We start from the raw sequence: 20217 nt of genomic DNA on the forward strand, positions 1-20217 counted from the left end.
CTATGTCCAATAGCCTAGAGACGTCCAAAATATCCCGAATTAAATAAACATTATCAAAAATAGACCTGTTAGGCACACAGTAAGTTTGATCACGATGAATAACCTGCCCAACTACCTCCCTCAATCTAATGGCCAAAGCTTTAGAAAAGAGCTTTAAATCAGAGCATAAAAGTGAAACAGGGCGCCAGTTCTTTATTTCTTTTAAATCACCTTTTTTGGGTAACAGGGTAATGACTGCCCTCCTGCAGCTCAAAGGTAGCAAACCTCGGGCCAGACTATCATTGAGCACAGCCAGCAAATCACCCCCCAACACTGACCAAAACGTTTTATAAAACTCGACAGGTAGACCATCAATTCCCGGGGCCTTACCGCAATCCATGCTCCGCAGAGCAACATGCAGTTCAGATGCTGAAAGCGGCCTCTCAAGCCAAGAATTGGTCTCATCTGGAACTTTAGGCAAACCCATATAAAAAGAGCTGGCCAGCTCATCTTCCTCTGTATGTTCACTTTTATAAAGCTCAGAATAAAATAATACAGCTCTTTTTCTGATTTCCTTAGGCTCCACCACTTCTATACCCTCCAATGAGTATAAAGAATGTATAAGTCTGCTTTGACCATTCTTTTTCTCCAAACCGAAGAAGAATTTAGTTGGGCCATCCATCTCTACCGCACTCTGAAAACGTGAGCGGATCAAAGCTCCCTGTGCTCTGATGCCTAACAGGTTATCCAGAGTCCTTTTTTTTACTTTGAGGAGCTCAATATGTCCTCGATTTCCTGTGGACTCTACCAAATTCTGAAGTTCCACTATTTCAATCTCTAAGGTTTTCATTGATTGGGAAATGTCCTTGGATACGTTGAGAGTGTACTGACGACACAGTTGCTGTATTTCTTTTTTCCCATGATCCCACCATTGTTGTAGGGATGAAAAATCTTTTTTCCTGGAACTGAACTGTTTCCAAAAATAAATAAAGACATCCTTAAAAAAATTGTCTTGTAGCAAAGAAGTATTAAAGTGCCAATAGGCACTCTTAGGCTTTATATTAGTGATGAAAACACTACAGATTACTAGACTGTGATCAGAAAACCCACAAGGCAAAATCTCACATTTCTTAATAACATTAAACTGGTACTTAAAACAATAGAACCTATCCAATCTAGCCATAGAAATATAATTTTCTCTTGTGTGCGCCCATGTGTACTGCCTTTGTTCTTTATATAGAGTTCTCCATATATCACACAAATCATGTTCTTCTATAAGCTTTCTTATAGCATGTTGAGAAGCTAGATGTGGCTCTCTATGATTCCTATCCATTCCATCATTTGCTGTACAGTTAAAATCCCCTCCAACAAATATGAACTCTTCCTCTTTACAGTTTGACAAAATATTACTTAATTTATCAAAAAGAACAACCCTTTCAGGACCAATAACAGGAGCATACACATTTATAAAAACTAAAAACATTTTTTCAAATTTTGCTGTTATTTTCAATAGATGTCCCTCAACAACATGTTCTACCTCATATGAAATTGGTTTAAAGTTTTTCTTAAAAAGTACAGCTAAGCCACCACTACAGTGATTTTTATGGCTTAAAATAATCGACCCATCCCATTCCATTAGCCATTCATTTTCATTAAAAACATCACTATGAGTTTCCTGGACCAGCATTACATCAATTTTCTTTTGTCTAGTCAGTTCATAAAGCATTGCTCTTTTCTTGCTGTCTCGTGCACCATTCAAATTAAATGTGCCCAATCTTATTCTACTCATAAAAAGGTAATATGAGCACACCAATAACAAACACTTCACAAAAAAAGAAAAGCTAGATTGATTCAAATTCATCATTCAATAAATTTAGTTTTAACTTCTGGACAATTTTCTTCAGCCTAAAGACTTCTTGCTCAGTGAAAGCTCCACCCTCCTTCCTTAAAGCCATGATTGAATCTATAAACATCTCACGATCTGGGAAGTAATCCTCTACATTTACACCTTTCATGCCCTTCGTTGTCTGAAGAAACGTTTTAATTTTGTCCGATGTGTAAGCGCTGCGGACAGATCGCCTCAGTGAAGCTGAGCTCACAGAGTCTGAAGATTCACATTCACTATTCTCTGCAGACTCCCCAACATTACTCGACTCCGAGTCCCCCTCCCTTGCATCATCACCAGCCATCCCATTAGCTTTTTTACTAGCCCTTTTTTCTTTTCCTTTGGTCCTAGTTTTCCTTTTTAATGTCGGTGTTTTAAAAAAACTCTGATCATCTGTCATGTCAACATCCACACCATGCTCTAATATGGCCTGCTCACTGACCTCAGAAACACCAGCTTCATGCACATTTTCGTTTATTGCCACACTCTCATTTTTATTACTTTCACGATCGTCAATTCCATTTTTTTCAACACAAGATACTGTATCACTCGTTTGTGCATGATCTGTATTAAGCGTTTCGGCTGTGTTGTCATTCTGATCTGCGTTCTTCTCAGGGCACACGCGTATCACGTGACCCTCTTGTCCACAACCAAAACACTTCATCGCATCTGAGGTAGCAAAAATAACATAATTAAAATCCTCAATCTTAAACTTCATGGCTAAATTAAGCTCCTCATTCTGGTTATTTAGGATCATATGCACCTGCCTCCTAAATGATACAACGTGCTTCAACTGTGGTGATTTGCAACCGAGTGAGATTTTCTTAATTTTTGACACAAACTTTCCGTGTCTGGACAATTCCCTTTCAATCACTTCGTTTTTAATAAACGGTGGGACATTTGACAATACTACTCTTTTCGCTGGTTGTACTAAAGGCATGACTGGAGTAAGTGACTCATTCACCACAATCCCGGTCTCTACAACTTGATTGACTTTGTCAACATTGTTCAAAAACAACACTATTGCGCTATTCATTCTTGACGCAGAAAGAATGCACTCATGACCAACCACAGCAGCAACAGCGAGGACGCAATCCTCAACTGAACAACGCTCCGCGGGTACAACCTTAACACCGTGCCGCCGCGTTAAACTTTCTAAACTCGCGTGCTGAGACGCCGCCATGGCGATCAGTACACACTGACCGACGACGCTCCTCACAAACACTACAAACTTTCCTCTTTACCTAACAACAAAAGCCACAAGAGATAGAAAAAAGATAGAAAACTCACTCAAACCGTAGAGCTCACTCCAACACACACTCACGCTCCGTCCACAAACTCCCAGCATGCACTCGAGAGAGAGAGAGAGAGAGAGAGAGAGAGAGAGAGAGAGAGAGAGAGAGAGAGAGAGAATTCCATGAGAGATGGTCACACTTGAGTTGAGCTCCAGATAAATTGCAAGAAAAATAAGATTTATTTGCCAACAAAGCTAAAGAAAATAGAGGATTCAACATACAACAACATCTAGACAACATCTAAACAAAGATTTTGTTGAATCTGGACAGTTAATTTTTTTTTTTTTTTTTTTACACTGTCACACCTGAATCTGAGGAAAAGTTCAAGAGAAGCTGATCACAGGATAACCCTCTGCAGAAGAGGATATTCATGTTGGAAAGGATAACATCAAGCAACAAACAACAACAACTATAAGAAAACTTGCAGGAAAAGAGAGGTAAATATATTTTAAATAGACAGTGCTATTTATCTCTCTTTGGACTTTTGCCTGATTTCTGTTTAAAAGAACAGCACTGAAAAACATTTTTGAACATTTTGGACACAACTGGAATTGTAAAGAGATCAGTGAAAGTCATATTTTTCCCATTTTTGGCTTATTTATTCATTTTTGCCTATTTTATATATTCACTGAGAAATGAAAAACAAAACAAATCAAAACAGTGGCAGTTATTTCAGTTGATTGTTTACATTCCAAATCAATGATGGCCAGCGCATCATCTTGGCCCCGCCCCTTCATCTACCCTCAGAAGAGCTCTGAGCACTCCAGGCTGATGCTCAGACACAAGCAGATGAAGGAGAGCCCTGACACACTGTTCGCTGAACTACAGGACCACAGTGCCATGAACAACCTGCTCTTTTACACCGAACACAGCCCTTTGTGGCACACTGCCTTCTGTCAACATCTCACCTTCACCAAGAAAAGAGCCATCTGTAAAGGCAGACAGATCTTAGCATTTGAAGATGCTGAAAAAAATTATGAAACTAGATTTTTGACACTGAACTTGTATCAAAATGGCACTGTTATGGTCCAAGGATCAGAGTCTGCTCTCAAGGTCTTTATTGAGGATTTTAAACTAATAAAAACACTGGCCCTGTCTGATGAAGCTGACAAAAATATGAACATTGATGCCTCCCCTGGAAGAGCAGTCCAAAAGATGACAGTGACTTCAGCAACTGCGATCCCATCTCCAATGTCAAGAATGAAAGACAATTTTTCACTTCTGGAAGTAGAAGTAGTGGAGATAAAAGAGTTAATACTGTCCCACCTGAAAGACATCAACATGGAACAAGCAACAATCGACATAAAGAACTTAAAACAAGAAGTTGAATATCTGCAGAGACAACGAGAAGAAATGTTAACAGAACTTCAGCAAACTAAAGATGAACTGAGGGAAGTAAAATCCACTTTAGGAAGACAACTAACAGACGTTAGAAAAGAAATGCAGGAGGAGCTCTCTGCCTTGAAGTCAGTTCTTCGCACCAAAGATGAACTCATCACTGACCTAAAAGAAAGACTCAGTTCTGTTTCAGCACCTACAGAGTCTTCTGCTAAACCCTTGATCCGTCCAGAGATGCTCATGGAGAATCCTCGACCTGAACAGCTACCAGTGGAAGAGCCTCACTGCTCGACTGATCCAGCATCCCAGATCCACAGCTCCGCTGCACAGGACCCGGGAGAGACACACGCTCTTATCCTGACTGACTCCAACGGGAAATATGTTAGTGAGAAACTCCTATTACCAAACATGAGAGCCAAGAAAATCTGGTGTCCAAACACAAGAAGTGCTTTTCAGATCCTGTCTGAGAGTAAACACGAAAACTACAAGCACATAATAATTCACAAAGGGACAAATGATTTAAGGGCCATGAAGGGCCGTGTGGCTCCTGTGATGAGAGAGATGGCGATCAGAGCCACACAGCGTTTCCCAGAGGCTAGAATAACTCTGTCCACACTGCTGCCACGCACCGACGTGCCGTTCCACGTGATCCACGGGAATAATGTGGAACTCTCCAGAAGCTGTGCACTTATTCCCAATGTTCATCTCGCCCATCACAAAGACGTACGGCCTCATCATATGTATGACCACGTACATCTCAACAAGCAAGGAGTGAAAGTCTTCGCCAGAGTGCTGAAAAGCACAGCCCTTGGAAACACAGCAAGAAACAGAAACTTCGATAACAAGAGAAGCTCTCAGCCACCAAGAAGCCCTCGTCCTCCATCACAACACAAGAGCTACACAACAGCGAGAAGCCCTCGTCCTCCAGCAGAGCCCAGACCGGCCCCCGGCCCTCCATCACATCACAAGAGCTACACAACAGCGAGAAGCCCTCGTCCTCCAGCAGAGCCCAGACCGGCCCCCGGCCCTCCATCACGACACAGGAGCTACGCAGCGGCCACTCAACAACCCCAGAACCCTGCAGCCGCTGAACTCAACCAGATAAGACATCTGCTGAACATCATCTGCTCCAGACTGAGGACATAACCTGCATAACACACACACACACATATACACACACACACATTATAGAAGAACCCATGAAATCTTTTAAAATCAGTTGTTGGAATATACAAGGTCTGCACTCTTCTACGCTTGGTAATAAGACTGCAGACCAAGACTTACTCAGCAGTGTAACTGATATGGACATCTGTATCTTCCATGAGACGTGGTGTCGTAGTAATGAGACTTTACAGTGTCCAATAGGATACAAGGAAATTATAGTTCCTTCATCAAAAATTTCTAAAATAAAATGTGGCCGAGACTCAGGTGGAATACTTATATGGCACAAAGACGATTTAAAACATTCAATTAATTGTGCTAAAAGTGGAAAATCTTCTAGTATTTGGCTTGAAATGAAATCCATCATTTCACAGTCCAGTCTTTACCTCTGTGCCGTCTATATTCCCCCTCATGACTCCCCCTATTACGAAGAGGACAGCTTTCCAACATTACAGGCTGACATCTTACACTTTCAGTCCAGAGGAAATGTCCTCGTCTGCGGAGACTTAAACGCCAGAACAGGGCGAGAAATTGATTATGTAAATATTGTAGATAATGACCAGATCCTCAATTACACCACGTTTCATTCCTCATCAAATATCACACCAAGAAACAGCTATGATAACTCAGTGAATATTAATGGAAAACAAATGTTAAAACTCTGTAAAGGTTTAGGTCTCTACATCATCAATGGCAGGACTCGTGGAGATACTTTAGGTAGATTCACTTACTGCTCCAGATTAGGAACCAGTGTGGTTGATTATTCAATAACAGATATTGACCAGAGCTTTATTAATGCCTTCACAGTCAGACCTCAGCTCCCGATCTCCGAACACTGCCAAACTGTGCTTTATCTGAAACCCTCATGTGATATAACTAAAACTTCTCCACTTGATTCTGAAAAACTGTTTCCTTTGAAACCCAAACTCAAATGGAATCAATCCAACTCGGATCAATTCAAAGAAAATATGAACAGTCCTACTATATTAAAAATGCTGGATGAATTTATGTCCACTGATTTCACTTTAGATATTAATGGAATAAATTTAGCAACAAAAAACTTAAATTACATATTCAAAACATTGATGACTCTATCTAACATTAAACCGCAAAGCAAACATAAAACAGATCAACAGAGAATAAGAAAGGATGTGTGGTTCGATGATGAATGTGCAGGTCTCAGAAAAGAGCTGAGGAGACTCTCTAACAAAAAGCACAAAGACCCGTCCAGCCAGGCATTACGGCTTTCTTATTCAGACTCAGGGCTTGACATTAACTTTTTGAGGCACTTGTCCTTCGGACAAGTAAATTTATGTTTCACTTGTCCATGCACAAAAGTCACTTGTCCGGGTAAAGATTTATAATTTTATCTAGGGCTGCACGATTTGGGGACAATGTCATATTCCTATTATTGAGATCAATATTGCGGTTGTGATATGCGATTGCGATATAATAAACAAATGGTTTCATGAGTCAACTTGTTTGGTTCTAAACCAAATGCACACACAGATTAGTGATAATTCTGAAATTAGCAATAACAACTAAATGATTGATAACACCTATAATGATCAATAAGCCATTGATGTTTGGATAAAAATGAACTGTCTAACAGGTAGGACATATACAGAAATTGAATAAAGTTATCAAACAGTCTGCGCAGCATAAATTATAAATTATATATAGACTACTCCTTATTAAAGCTACACAAGTTCTTTAGTCAAGAGCAGTGAGTAATTTTCTCTGTTCCCTTTGTTCTTTCATTAACTTTACTGACAGAACACTTTATTGGTAGCTGGCCCTTTAAGAGCAGCCGCTGTGGACAGAGACGCGGATCTCACACGCGCTTCATTCTCTCACGAGACACAACTCTTTATGTCCATCATAAGACTGCTCTTGTGTTATGAAGATACTCGACAAATGACATTTTGGCTTAATTGTGTGTGTTGATGTTCGTTCAAGCGCGAAAGAGAACTGTATTCTGGCGCGCGGTCTGTGCATGCGCATCATACTGGTGCGCGTCTTTCTGCGAGTCACATTCAGGACATTCACAGGCCATTCACATTCAGGACATGTCTTCGTTTCAAATCTGTAAAATTAAATCTGTAAAATAGACGTAACGAGTGGCACATAACGTGAAGTAACATGGCATTTTATTTTGTTTGAAATTTAACTTGTCCGGTCGGACAACTAATTTTCTCTTCTACTTGTCCTACAAAAAATCCACTTGTCCCGGACAAGCGGACAAGCCTTAATGTCGAGCCCTGAGACTGTCTGCAAAATTATAAAAGACTTTTGTGGAACAAAAGAGAAAAATATTTTAAATCCAAAATTGATGAAATTGATAATTCGGTAGATCATAACACTTTCTGGAATCTTTATAAAAAACTAGAAAAACCCAAATTAGAGATGTCACTCCAGAATGGCACAATTTGGAAATCTTACTTTGAAAATTTGTATCGAAACATTGCACCAGCGGACCTTAACCAACCTTTAAAAATGATCAAAATCCATTAGATAAATCTATAACAATATCTGAAATATTAGAACACATTAAAAATATTAAATTAAAGAAAGCATGTGGACAAGATCACATTAGTTATGAAATGCTTAAACTCAGCAGTCCCAGCATGATTAAAACTCTAGCTAGATTATTTAATCTGGTGTTCTGGTCCGGAAGCGTCCCTGAGATCTGGTCTGAAGGACTCATCACCCCCATATTCAAGAAAGGAGATCGATTCGACCCTAATAGTTATCGCGGCATCAGTGTGGGCAGTGCTTTAGGAAAACTGTTCTGCAGGATCATAAACGCACGCATTGTCTCACACATCTCATCACACACCATTTTAAATAAAGCACAGATTGGCTTTCTACCAAAACACCGCATATCCGACCACATCTATTCTCTACACACTCTCATCAACAAAAACATCAAGGACAAACAAAGGAAAATATTTGCATGTTTTGTAGACTTTAAAAAAGCATTCGACTCAATTTGGCATGATGGTCTACTATACAAAATCCTACAAATTGGCATTGGCGGAAAAACGTTTGATATTATCAAATCTCTGTACAGCAAGAGTAAAAGTGCGGTGAAAATCAGGAACCACAGAAGCGCGTTCTTCCAGCAGGGCCGTGGAGTGAGTGTGTGTGTGTGTGTGTTCTTCCAGCAGGGCCGTGGAGTGAGGCAGGGCTGCAGTCTGAGCCCGACTTTATTCAACATCTACATCAATGATCTGGCATCAGCGCTGGAGAGCTCTACTGTCCCCGGCCTCACTCTACAGCACACACAGGTCAAGGGTCAGGGGTCAGAGGTCAGATGTCTGCTGTACGCGGATGATCTGGTCCTGCTGTCCCGCACACCTGAGGGCCTTCAGCAGAGCCTGTCCCTGCTGGAAAAGTACTGTCACGACTGGGCCCTGACCGTCAATCTGGACAAAACCAGAGTCATGGTGTTCCAGAAGAAGAACAGATCTCAGGGACACAAACACCAGTTCCTGTATAAAGGCCAGGTCCTGCAGCACAGCACTAGCTATAGCTATCCGGGCATCGACATTAGCGCTTCGGGACGCTTCGGTCTGGCTGTCAAAACACTCAGTGAAAAGGCTCGTAGGGCTATAAATGCTATAAAATCACGATGTGGCCACTTAAAATTACCCATTAAAACCTGGATAAAATTATATAATTCAATAATAAAACCAATTCTTTTATATGGATGTGAAATTTGGGGACCAGTACTAAATTTAAAAAATTGGGATAAAACACCAGTAGAAAAATTACAATTGGAAATTGCAAAAATATTTTAGGGGTTCATAGAAACACATCCACTGCTGCCTGCAGGGCTGAGCTAGTGTGTGTGTGTGTGAGCCTGCAGGGCTGAGCTAGTGTGTGTGTGTGAGTGTGAGTGTGAGTGTGAGTGTGAGTGTGAGTGTGTGTGTGTGTGTGTGTGTGTGTGTGTGTGTGTGTGTGTGTGTGTGTGTGTGTGAGAGCCTGCAGGGCTGAGCTAGGCTTGTACCCGCTGAACATCGAGATCCAGAAGAGATGTGTTCAGTTCTGGCATCACCTCCATCAGTCTGATCCAGAGTCAGTTCAATATAAAGCCCTCCTCGCCAATGAAAGCTCAGCAGAAGCTCCTCCTCTACACACACTCGCTCTTCACCTCCTCCATCAGACTACACCCCCCGCTGATCACAGCTACAGCCCCAAAACTATTGTTAAAGAAATACACACACATCTAAAAGACACTCATGATCAATCACTAAAAGTACATTTTGAACTCCAAAATAAACTCCAATGCTACTCAACCCTCAATAGAACCACTAAATTGGCCAGTTATCTACAGGGTTCGTACAGACTCTGTGAAATGAAATTCCAGGACTTTCAAGGACTTTTCAAGCACTACTTTTTTGGATTTCAAGGACTTCAATCGGCACTTATCAAACAATATCTTTATTATTTTACTCAAATTAAACATGGTATCTGATGTTCCACTTCATAGAGGTCAATCCATTGACCAGCGCTGTCAGGCATGGAAAATCCCCTTAACCATTGAAAGGATATTGAAACTGAATTTTTTTCCATTATATATTCCAATATATATGATTGACCTGAAGAAGGAAAGTTGTATTATATACTTAATATCATGCTTTATATATTAATATCATGAGAAATAGCTCTATATCTCAGATGGGCTGCAGTGTTGATTTAGCCTGAAAATTTTATTTTTTCAACAAAAAAACACCACAATATTTTGAATTAGGGATGTACCGATACCACTTTTTGCAGAACGAGATACCGATACCGTAACCGATCCCTGAATTTTCACTGCATTTGTAATTGTAATTGTATTAGTAGATAAACCAAGAGAATATAAATCATATTAGTTAGCTTCATTTGTTCATCAAACATATATTTCTTTCAATTATATTCATGCTTAATTAAGCCTGCTAAAATACATTGTATGAGCTTCAGTTACTGTACATTCTATTGCTCTATCATATTGTATCTTTCATTGAATAGCACAGCACATATTTAGACTAGAGCAGCTCCAGAAGGGTCAGTGCTGAGGATTGGGTCAGTGAAATATCAATTATTTATTCCAATTTTGATACTTCAACAAAAACTTCCTGCCTAATTAATGCGAATTTAAAACATTATTAAAGGTAAGCAGTCAGCAACAATATAAGAACGAATAATCAACTTACAAATAAATACGATAGAATTAAGAAAGGCTACAAATGAAATAAACAGTGTTTTTAGAGTTTTTCGGGTAGATCGAACAGGTACAGAAATTTGAATAAAGTAATAAAATGTGAAAAAATTGCATATTCATTACTGGATAAATTAAATATAGATGGATCTTTTTGTAAAGTTGAAAAGGGTAGCCTATTTAGTCAAGAGCAGTGAGTCATTTAGTTGTCCATTGTTTAATTAACATTTAAAGAGCAGTGGGTTTGTTAAACTGCCCCTTTAAGACCGAACGCACGGACGCATTTGAACATGGCTACTTCACTTGAGATATAATTGACTTTGTTTACTAGGATACTCGCCAAGATGGGCGTTTTTACATAATTTTGTGAGAATTCGTCCGTACAAGCGCAAGACGTTCAGTATTCGCGCGCGGAGACGCCGGTTTGCGGGGCGCGCGCTTATGTTTGCGTGCATGGAACTTCTTGACTGCAAACGTCCAGTAATAATGTAGGGAATCACTCGTTATACATAAATCAGGTAACAGTTCATGTTTTACTTTACTTACATATATGATTTAGTTTTCATCCAAATAATAGGTGCTGAGTGAACGATCAGCAATCAAGAGCAATCAAGAGCATTCAACAGAACTGCGCTCTCTCTCTCTCTCTCTCTCATCAGTTAACGTTAATAAAAAGCTACATGCCTCGTTTTATTGTCTTTGCCATTGACGTCCGACTGAACTACAAACCTTCCACTGATTTCCTTCAAAACTTGAATTTCCTTCCTTCTGTTTAAAGGAATGCGCTCGACCAGCTCGCGCGTCTGTGCCGCTGCGCGCTCAATCCACTGCGCGGTTTCCTCTGATCAGCGCGCGCACCACAGCTGTGTGTTACTATACACACGCTGCCTGGGAGGCCTATCGGTTGTTGGTATCGGAGTATTTTTACATGAGCTCGGTATCGGTGCATCCCTATTTTTAATAATTCAAGCACTTTTTAAGTACCTCTTCAAAAATATGGCTGTTTTCAAGGGTTTTCCAGGACTTAAATTTCAAAAAGTCAAATTCAAGTACTTCAAGCACTTTAAGCACCTTGTACGAACCCTGTATCTATTTATTAAACATTTTAAAGAAAGACATCCTCTCCAAATACAGATTAAGTGACCATGATCTAGAGATAGAGAGAGGAAGACATAGACAAACATGGAGAGAGATCGAGCAGAGGATATTGATTTTATAATAAACAGCAGCTGCGTTTACTTGGACTCTAATAATCCGATTGTAATCGCATTACAAGCACAATCGGAAAAAAGTCACATGTAAAACCACTTCAATCGGAATGAATTGGCCAAATCTGATTAAAATTTCAATCGGATTGAAAGGGGTGGTTTAAACCTTTTCTAATCCATTTGATAGTAGGCACATGTGCAATGTCGTAATTATATATGACCAAGCGGAAATTGGCGGGATTGCCCCGCACCAAGCGGGACCAAGCGGGATTGCCCCGCAACCAAGATGGTGACGCCGGCTCCGCTCACTTTGGGCTTCAAAAATGCTCTTCAGAAACACTACGGGGTGACGTCACGGACACTGAGTCCATATTTTTTTAAAGTCTATGCGTATGACACGAGGAACGAGCTGTTGTTGTTGTTTTTGAAAGAAGTGTCATAGATGACTGTCTAAAATTCTTTTAGACAAAAACACTCAAACACTTCATCTGTCCCATCAGTTCTTGTTTCGAACTCTCATCCACAAATGCCTTGTTTTGGGCACGAGAAGGAAGAGGTGTTTTTCCTGCTTGAGTTTCCTGCCCAGCACGGCACAGCGGTTCATGTGATCGCCGTCTCCTAATTAGGACCCGAAATCAAAGAAAAGAAGCAATATAGGAGAATACTATGCGCAAAAAGCGGGAAACTGTATATTTGCGCAGTGCGCATGTCATAAAAATCACTTCCTTGTGACATATAAACGTTCATTACAACCCAATCACTTCATTTATAGTTCATGTAAACACTATGTTCAGCTCAACAATCGGAATTAATTAATAACGATTGAAACAAAAGGTGTCCATGTAAACTTAACTATTGTGAGTTACATTTTAGACACAACATTGTCAATACTTTCTGCTTTTGCTTTGATTTGACAATGAAAAGTTCAACAGCAGAAATGTTTTGTGCCCCAAGCAACACATAGCGGTGCTTCATTGCGAATGAATGTGCATTTTGAACGAATCAGTTTAATGAATGATTCAATGACTCAACTCATTAAGACAGTGATATGTCGCGACCTACTAGCGGTTCGAGTTTATGCAATGGTAAATGGATTCAAGCCACCTCTTAGCTGCCTTAAACAATAAATACATATAAATGCCACTTCAGATGCTGCTTCTGTGCCACAGTGCAAAGATTAAGGGTGTCACGATCTCATCATTTCACGATTTGATACATATCACGATCCTGAATTGATATTACTCCGATACTCCAAGACATATGATAAAAGGTTAACAAAATATGTACTGTTGATTAAAATGCTTAATGTGGTATTACATTGTGTGTGTAAATGAATAGGCTTGGACTTGGTGTTGAAACCCAATGAACAGGACAATGGAGACACCAGAATAAAAATATTCATGATTCTGAAGCTGAAAATACAGAATTCAGATGAACATGTTTGCACTCTGTCACTGACTAGATATACTGTATTTAAAATAATGTAGGCCACTTTTTACTGGTAACATAAACTTTTGGCATTATCAGGACCCACACATATTCCCCCATTGCATTAGTATACATGATATTCAACATTATATATAGTAGTTTCATGTAGTACTGACACTAAAACTCTGTAAACTTGAATTTTTATCTCACACAGAAATTTTTATTTTGGGTGAATATACACAATACTGTCACTATCCACGATACATATGATGCATTTTTGCGATATATTACGATTTATTGTTACACCTCAAGCTAAGATGGATTTTGGTGATACCGATTTAATTTGATTAGTAATAGTCGTCTTATTCTAATTTAATTTATTCATTAAATGTAACAATTTGACAAAATATGATGCATACATCTAACAAGGTTAGAAACAAAGGTAAAACAAAATGTAAAAATCAGTTTAACTTTAAAGTGACAGAAACTGCATTGTAGTGGAAAACTTAATTTCTGTTGCAGCTGTGTACAAACCACCGCACAGAACATGAAGAATATGACAAGCTTCAGAAGTCAGCTGTTCACCGCATTCCTAAACCAGTCAAAGTCCCAGAAAAATAATGGGAAACATTTTTTCCCCCCCAATAATCGCACACCCCTAGACAGACACACTAAAGGTCTTTAAACACCGAGTCCAAAATTCTGGTCAGAAATTTTTACACGTTAAAAAATAAATTCAACCTCATGTAAGGAACTCAGCTTTTTGGAAATATTAATAATCAATAATATCTTGTTATTATTAATTATAAATATTTGGGTCAGTTAATTGGATTAACTTGATGTGGCTGAATTAATATTACAATCAATTAATCAGTTCTTCCAACGAACTATTTTGATTATTAATTTATTCTAATAAAGGGTATCTTCCATGGCCACCGAAGAATAATTATTTCTTCGCCTGTACAGTACACACATGAATACATAAATAGGTTAGTGATAGGATGAAATTGGAAACCGGAAGAGGGTCTATAAGGGAACCATCAGAATTTCATTTTCACATTTCATTAAATTGAATACTTGCATTTGTAATGGGAACAATTCTTGAAGTTGTTGAAAATTGGAGTCGTTGATGGTTCCGGCAGTGTCAAGTGGAAGTTGCTTGAGCGTTCTCTTTCTCCAGTAACGCATGACTGGTTTGGTGAAGGCCTGGGACTCTGTTGAGGCCACGCCGAGCACCCAGGAGAAGTGAGGAAGTCGGAAGGATGGGTGATTGGAGTCGTTGTTGGTTGGAGTCTTTGTTGGTTGGAGTCTTTGTTCCAAAACTCCTGAGATTGTCCTTGGTTCTTTGTGAAAGAGTCTTCTCTCTTTTCCATGAGGCCGGATCTGGTTGGAATCGAGGCCTGCTGGGCCCTGGGGCCCCCGTGGAGGGGGAGGGGGCTCCCCAGTCTCACCAGAACAGTGTTGCGGCTGGATGAAAAAACTAAGAGAGGGCGGTCACTGTTGCCTGCCTCTGATATACCCTGAGAAAAGAACCAACCCCTAAGGTTTGAATGGACCTATGAGTAAGGTGACATGTCCGAGAGGGGAAGCGGCTCTTAGTTGATTTATGGTCTTTGTCCACAGCATGCTTAGACTGTTCATTCAAGCTCAAATAGACATAACAAATTCACATTGCATTCTAAGAGACGGTGATGTACATCAAAGTGTGTGTCATTAAATGAGGATTAATTTGCTAGGAAGCATGATACAGGTGAGGTTATATTGACCGTTGGGTGGTTGTTCAACCACATACACCCCAATCAAACATACCATGTTGTTATACCTAATAGTACACGAGACAGTAAATCATCACAGTTTCTGTGAGGCATGTTCCTTCATAGATCAGAGTAACACCGCAAAGTTTATTTAATTAAAGATGGTCTCTCTCTCTTAAGCATGTGGCGCATGTGGCCACATTCCTTTGAGGTCGTAAAGTCTGTTATCAGTCTTAAAGTGTTCTGTAACCGGACACCCGGCTGACAAAGTAACTTCATTTGTGAGGTTAGTTTTGGGGGAGAGTTTCATAGACCTTTATATTCATTAAATATAGTGAATATGAATAATTAGTGTGGGTCTGATTGGTCCAGACCCTACACTCACGTTGTCTCAATCACGCTAACACACTCCCCCGAAACCTTCGTCCATCATAAAAAAATTCGGATCGGGTTCCTTTTTCTGTGTTTTTCGCATCCGTAGCAAGCATTTTGATTAGTGTTTTGTCAATTCAGAGCCACCGAATGACGAATACAAAAAAATGCACACGAAAATTTCGGGCTTGGTAGGCACGGACCTTAAGTTCCTAAATTTAGTGAGCCGCCTTGATCTCGACTGCTTCCTAAAACATTAGAGAGCGATTTGGAATACATGACATAAACAGAAACACAAGCAAATACAGTTCTTTATGGCGATAAATCAATGACAAAAAGAACCGAGTGCACAACTGATGCTGGCAACGGGAACTCGCGAGCTCATTCAAACCATTTCGCTCTCGCGCTTGATCTGCTCTCGCCTGCTGATTTTGCTCGCTCAAACACTTTTATTTTTGGCAGTCGAGGGGCGGGACTTACTGTTTTAACCCTCAGGGGTCTGAGGGGTTTTCTGGGTCCTGGAGGTGTTCTGACATGCTCTGACATTTGTGCTTTTTTCAGTTATTTATAAACATGTTAATGGCAAAGGTGTAAATTCACTCTATATAGCACAAACGGGGCTAACGTAATATGTGAGCAACATGTATGTACATGTTTGTATTTTTGAGAGAATATTGTTTATGCATGGTTATTGAAAAAACTAAAACTTAAAGTGTCTGAAATAAGGCTACAAAACACATACTAAATATGTGTCCACAAGACTTTTGACTAATGACTGTTGTTGCCTAGAGTTTTTGCTTCAAAATGATCTGAAAGTCATCCTGCCTAATCATTTACACAAAACAATACATTGATTTAAATTTTATAAGACACCTTTTGTTTGGAAAGGCAATATGCGTGGAGGCGTGTTCACACCTGAGAAGACAAAGGCCGGATAATGTGCCACATACATAATGAGCTGCATATTAATTAGCCTTTCACACAGCCTTTGTCACAGGGTCCCAAAGAACGCAAGGACAAAAGAAATTATCTATATATACATATTTTACAATTAGAAATTGTAACCAATTACAAATAGGTTACAATTACAACAACAATTACAATTTTAACAATATTTCAAGTGTATTCTTTCTTTGTAAAAAGTATACATTTTATCATACGTATTAAAAAGGGTAAGGATTCATTAGTTTGAATATTGGAACAAACACTATAATAACATCTTAGTTGATAATCCAATATACCTACTTTATTTTTGACAAAACATCATATAGTATATTTAACATGAGCAGAAATTGGTGAAAAAAAGCTTACCTATTTAATGTGGCAGTAGTCTTTTTTTACAGTCAAAACTTTATAATCTATTCAAAACTAATCACAAAATCTTGTCTAAACATTCATATTTAGTCTGTAACATTGTGTATGATATATTAGTATATACATGTGAATTAGCAGCTTGTTGCTTATACAGACATTTTATTTCAACATATTTCAGTCTATTTTTACTCATCTTAGTAGGCTATAGCAATATAGTTTGGATGGGTTCATGTAAATTTAATAACATTTTTACTAATGTAGATGCGAGAGTGAATGAAGGGCACAGACACGCGGTGTATAACTGTAGTAAACAAAGAGGCGATACCAGCTCACTTTTTTCCTTATCAGTGCTAAAGAGACTCAAATTACTCTGTTGATTTTGATCTTACATATAAGTGCTGTACATCATTACATCCTGTTAAGTGTCTATTTTTTTGTGGGTACTCACAATAAAAACAAAGTGTTGTGCTTTTCGTGAAATAAAGAAAAATAAACATGATGCGCGTTTTACCTTCTCTCGTCCATTCTGAAACGCGTCCGAAAAATGAACTGTAACTCTGTCAATACTTGTCACAGAGATACGAGAGATTTCTCTTCATGAAGCTGAAATTATCTTCTTTTAAATGAAGTAATTTATATTAAAAAACAAATATTCTCAGTTTATGTAATCTGTATGAAAAGAGAGAGATGTCAGTATTTTTCTTTCCAGCTCATTATACCTCATTACGCGTTAATGTGCCACGCCCACGGAGAGCACGATACCGCCGACCCCAGAGGGTTAATAGCCTCAAATGTCATTGGTTACTTCCCCTTTTCCGGAAGTCAGTTGTGATTGGAAGCCTGTCCAATGACTTGTAATTCACTTGAGACATCACTTATTTGTTTTATTTATTGTGGTTTATTAATGTGTAATGTGATTTAATGCATTGTTAATATAGAATATATTCTAACCAGATACTTTATTAACAGAAAGTCTTACTAGGTATTGCATTGTGTTGTTAAGAGATATTTACAGACTGTAATGAAGCATTTATGAACACGCGCAGGGTTTGAATGAGATTGCGAGTTCCCGTTTCCAGGCGTGTAGATCTGTTATCCTCTCGTGAAAGTCATTTACCGCGCGCGCCAGCATCAGTCGTGCACTCGGTTCTTTTTGGCATTGATTTGCCGCCATAGTTCTTCACAAGACTCATTTCACTACTGGTTTCAATAGGATTACAGTTCAAACCAGTAGAAGCTTACTGTTTACATTGCATTAGATATATTTGCGTAGCAGAACTGCTATTTATACCAAGATATTACCGCTATATGTTACTGTTAATTAGTTTCCAAGAGGACTTTAAAGGGACTCTGACATTTTGCTATTTCACAGTGTGTTTGTACATCACTCATCCAATCAGAATTTACTGTAGGAACTCTAGTTTGCCTGTTTTGAGTCTAATTCTAATTCTAAATTGAGTTCTAAAAAAAGAAAAGGAAATAAATAACCTTTCATTTCAAACGTATATAAAAAATAGACCAACCCAGGCTCGAATAGTTTTTTTGAACAATGATATTAAGTTGTTTCTTGCTTGTTTCACAACACTTGAATCATGCTGGTTGTTGCACGTTTCACGGCAATTGGGAAATGAAATGTCCAGTGAGTGGAGCTAAAAGGTTAATGCTCTATTGTGCTTGAAAATAACAGACCACCAAACATACACTAAACATTTAATCCTGAACAATAAAACACATTTGCTGAAGCAACCGATCCATTTGAACTTGAGTCTTTGAGCTTGTTTATCATGACTCTTGTTTAAAGTGTTCCACATCACAAGTGCAATGACGTACCAGTTGCGAGCTATATATTTATATTATAAATCATGCGTCGAATTTCCAGCAAAATGACTCTTCTAAATTTTATTTTATGTACGGTTAGCATGACATACAATTAATCATGCGGTGATATCAACTCAGGTCACAACACCCACCCCTAAACAACATCCTCCATCAGTCTGGCATCAGGATAATGATGTCCGTTATGACCTGCCGTTCCTTGTTATGAACTGACAGCATATTTCAGAAACATTCACACAGATGATGACATCAGTTCTTCGGTGCCGTGAGCTTCAGGCTTTAGAAAGTGCAGTTTTCAAGATCACATGCAGAACATTGACAAAGTTTGAGGAGCAGCTCTAATTAAGTACATATTCACACCGTTTCCATTATTCAGACATCTCATAATTAAAACACACATCATTCCAGCAGACCTCGACTGCAGCTTTTACTTTCATGGGAATGTGTTTTGGTATGTCTGTGTGTAGGTGGGTGAATATAAAAATGGATCAGACTGTGTGTGTGGCGGTGACAGAGCAGAGAAAATTCTGATATTACTGTGTTTAAGAGTAACATTACCTGATGGCCCCTCATCCTCTGGAAGTGGCTGATGGTGTCGCTAATGGTGTAAACCCTCACGTGACCCATATGAAGACGACCCGACGGGTACGGGAACATGGAGAGGACGTAGAACTTCTTTCTGGAGCTCTAAACATGAGAAACAAAGAGTTATTCTGTGTCTTTTCCTATTAAGTAGACAGATTATTTTATTTATTTTTTAAAGAATTTCTAAAAAAGGGTTTAAAGATTTAGGGCGTGTTCACACTTGTAGTTTAGTTTGTTTATTTTTCTGAAATACAAAAAAAATTATTTAGTCCTGGTCCGCTTAGCGTTCACATTGGCATTTTAACACCGAACCTAAAGGCATAGGAATATGTTCACAACCTGTTTGGTCAGCTTTTATGACGTATATTTCGCGACGGAACTTACTGAACATCCTAAACAATACTGTGTTCTGGGATAAATGTGCTCGCGGTATGCATAGATATCCATAATAAAGGCTAGATGTCTCGTCCGCGCTACTGGCCAATGGAGGTCGACGTCAGCACCTGGCGGCCATCTTGTCACAGGCAGCTCGCTCACTCGTAACATTGTGTTTGTTGGTGCATGTACTTTTTAAATAACCATAACTTGCTCAATTTTCTACCGATTTTCAAACGGTTTGGTTCGTTATAAACGTCAGAGATGTAGTTATGACACTGCACACTTATGAATAATTATGTATTAATTATGTGAACATCCAGTATTATAGCCACATTAATAACGATAGTAAGAAACCAAACCGTTTGTAAATCTGCCAAGATTTCAGCGAGATAAGAGTATTTGTGTTCTCACCTTACATCAGGTAACACAGGGCCTGCTAGAAAGCTTGCCTGTGACAAGATGGCCGCCGGTGATGATG

At 39.1% G+C, this 20217-nt stretch overlaps 1 protein-coding gene across 4 annotated transcripts in view; it reads right to left on the reverse strand.

Annotated features, from left to right (window-relative positions):
- lars2 (leucyl-tRNA synthetase 2, mitochondrial) overlaps window positions 1-20217 on the reverse strand; it is a 138096-nt gene that overhangs the window by 94654 nt on the left and 23225 nt on the right. For all 4 annotated transcript variants that reach the window (XR_013195596.1, XM_077206141.1, XM_077206132.1 and 1 more), the window contains exon 3: window positions 19335-19463. Coding sequence is in view for 3 of the 4 variants with exons in the window: in XM_077206141.1 (XP_077062256.1) it covers window positions 19335-19463 (129 nt within the window). In the remaining variant the exon portion in view is untranslated. The remainder of the gene's footprint in view (window positions 1-19334; window positions 19464-20217) is intronic.

Source organism: Siphateles boraxobius, unplaced genomic scaffold (assembly GCF_051911475.1).
Source record: "Siphateles boraxobius isolate OS27281-9 unplaced genomic scaffold, OSU_SipBor_1 12, whole genome shotgun sequence".
Taxonomy (NCBI): domain Eukaryota; kingdom Metazoa; phylum Chordata; class Actinopteri; order Cypriniformes; family Leuciscidae; genus Siphateles; species Siphateles boraxobius.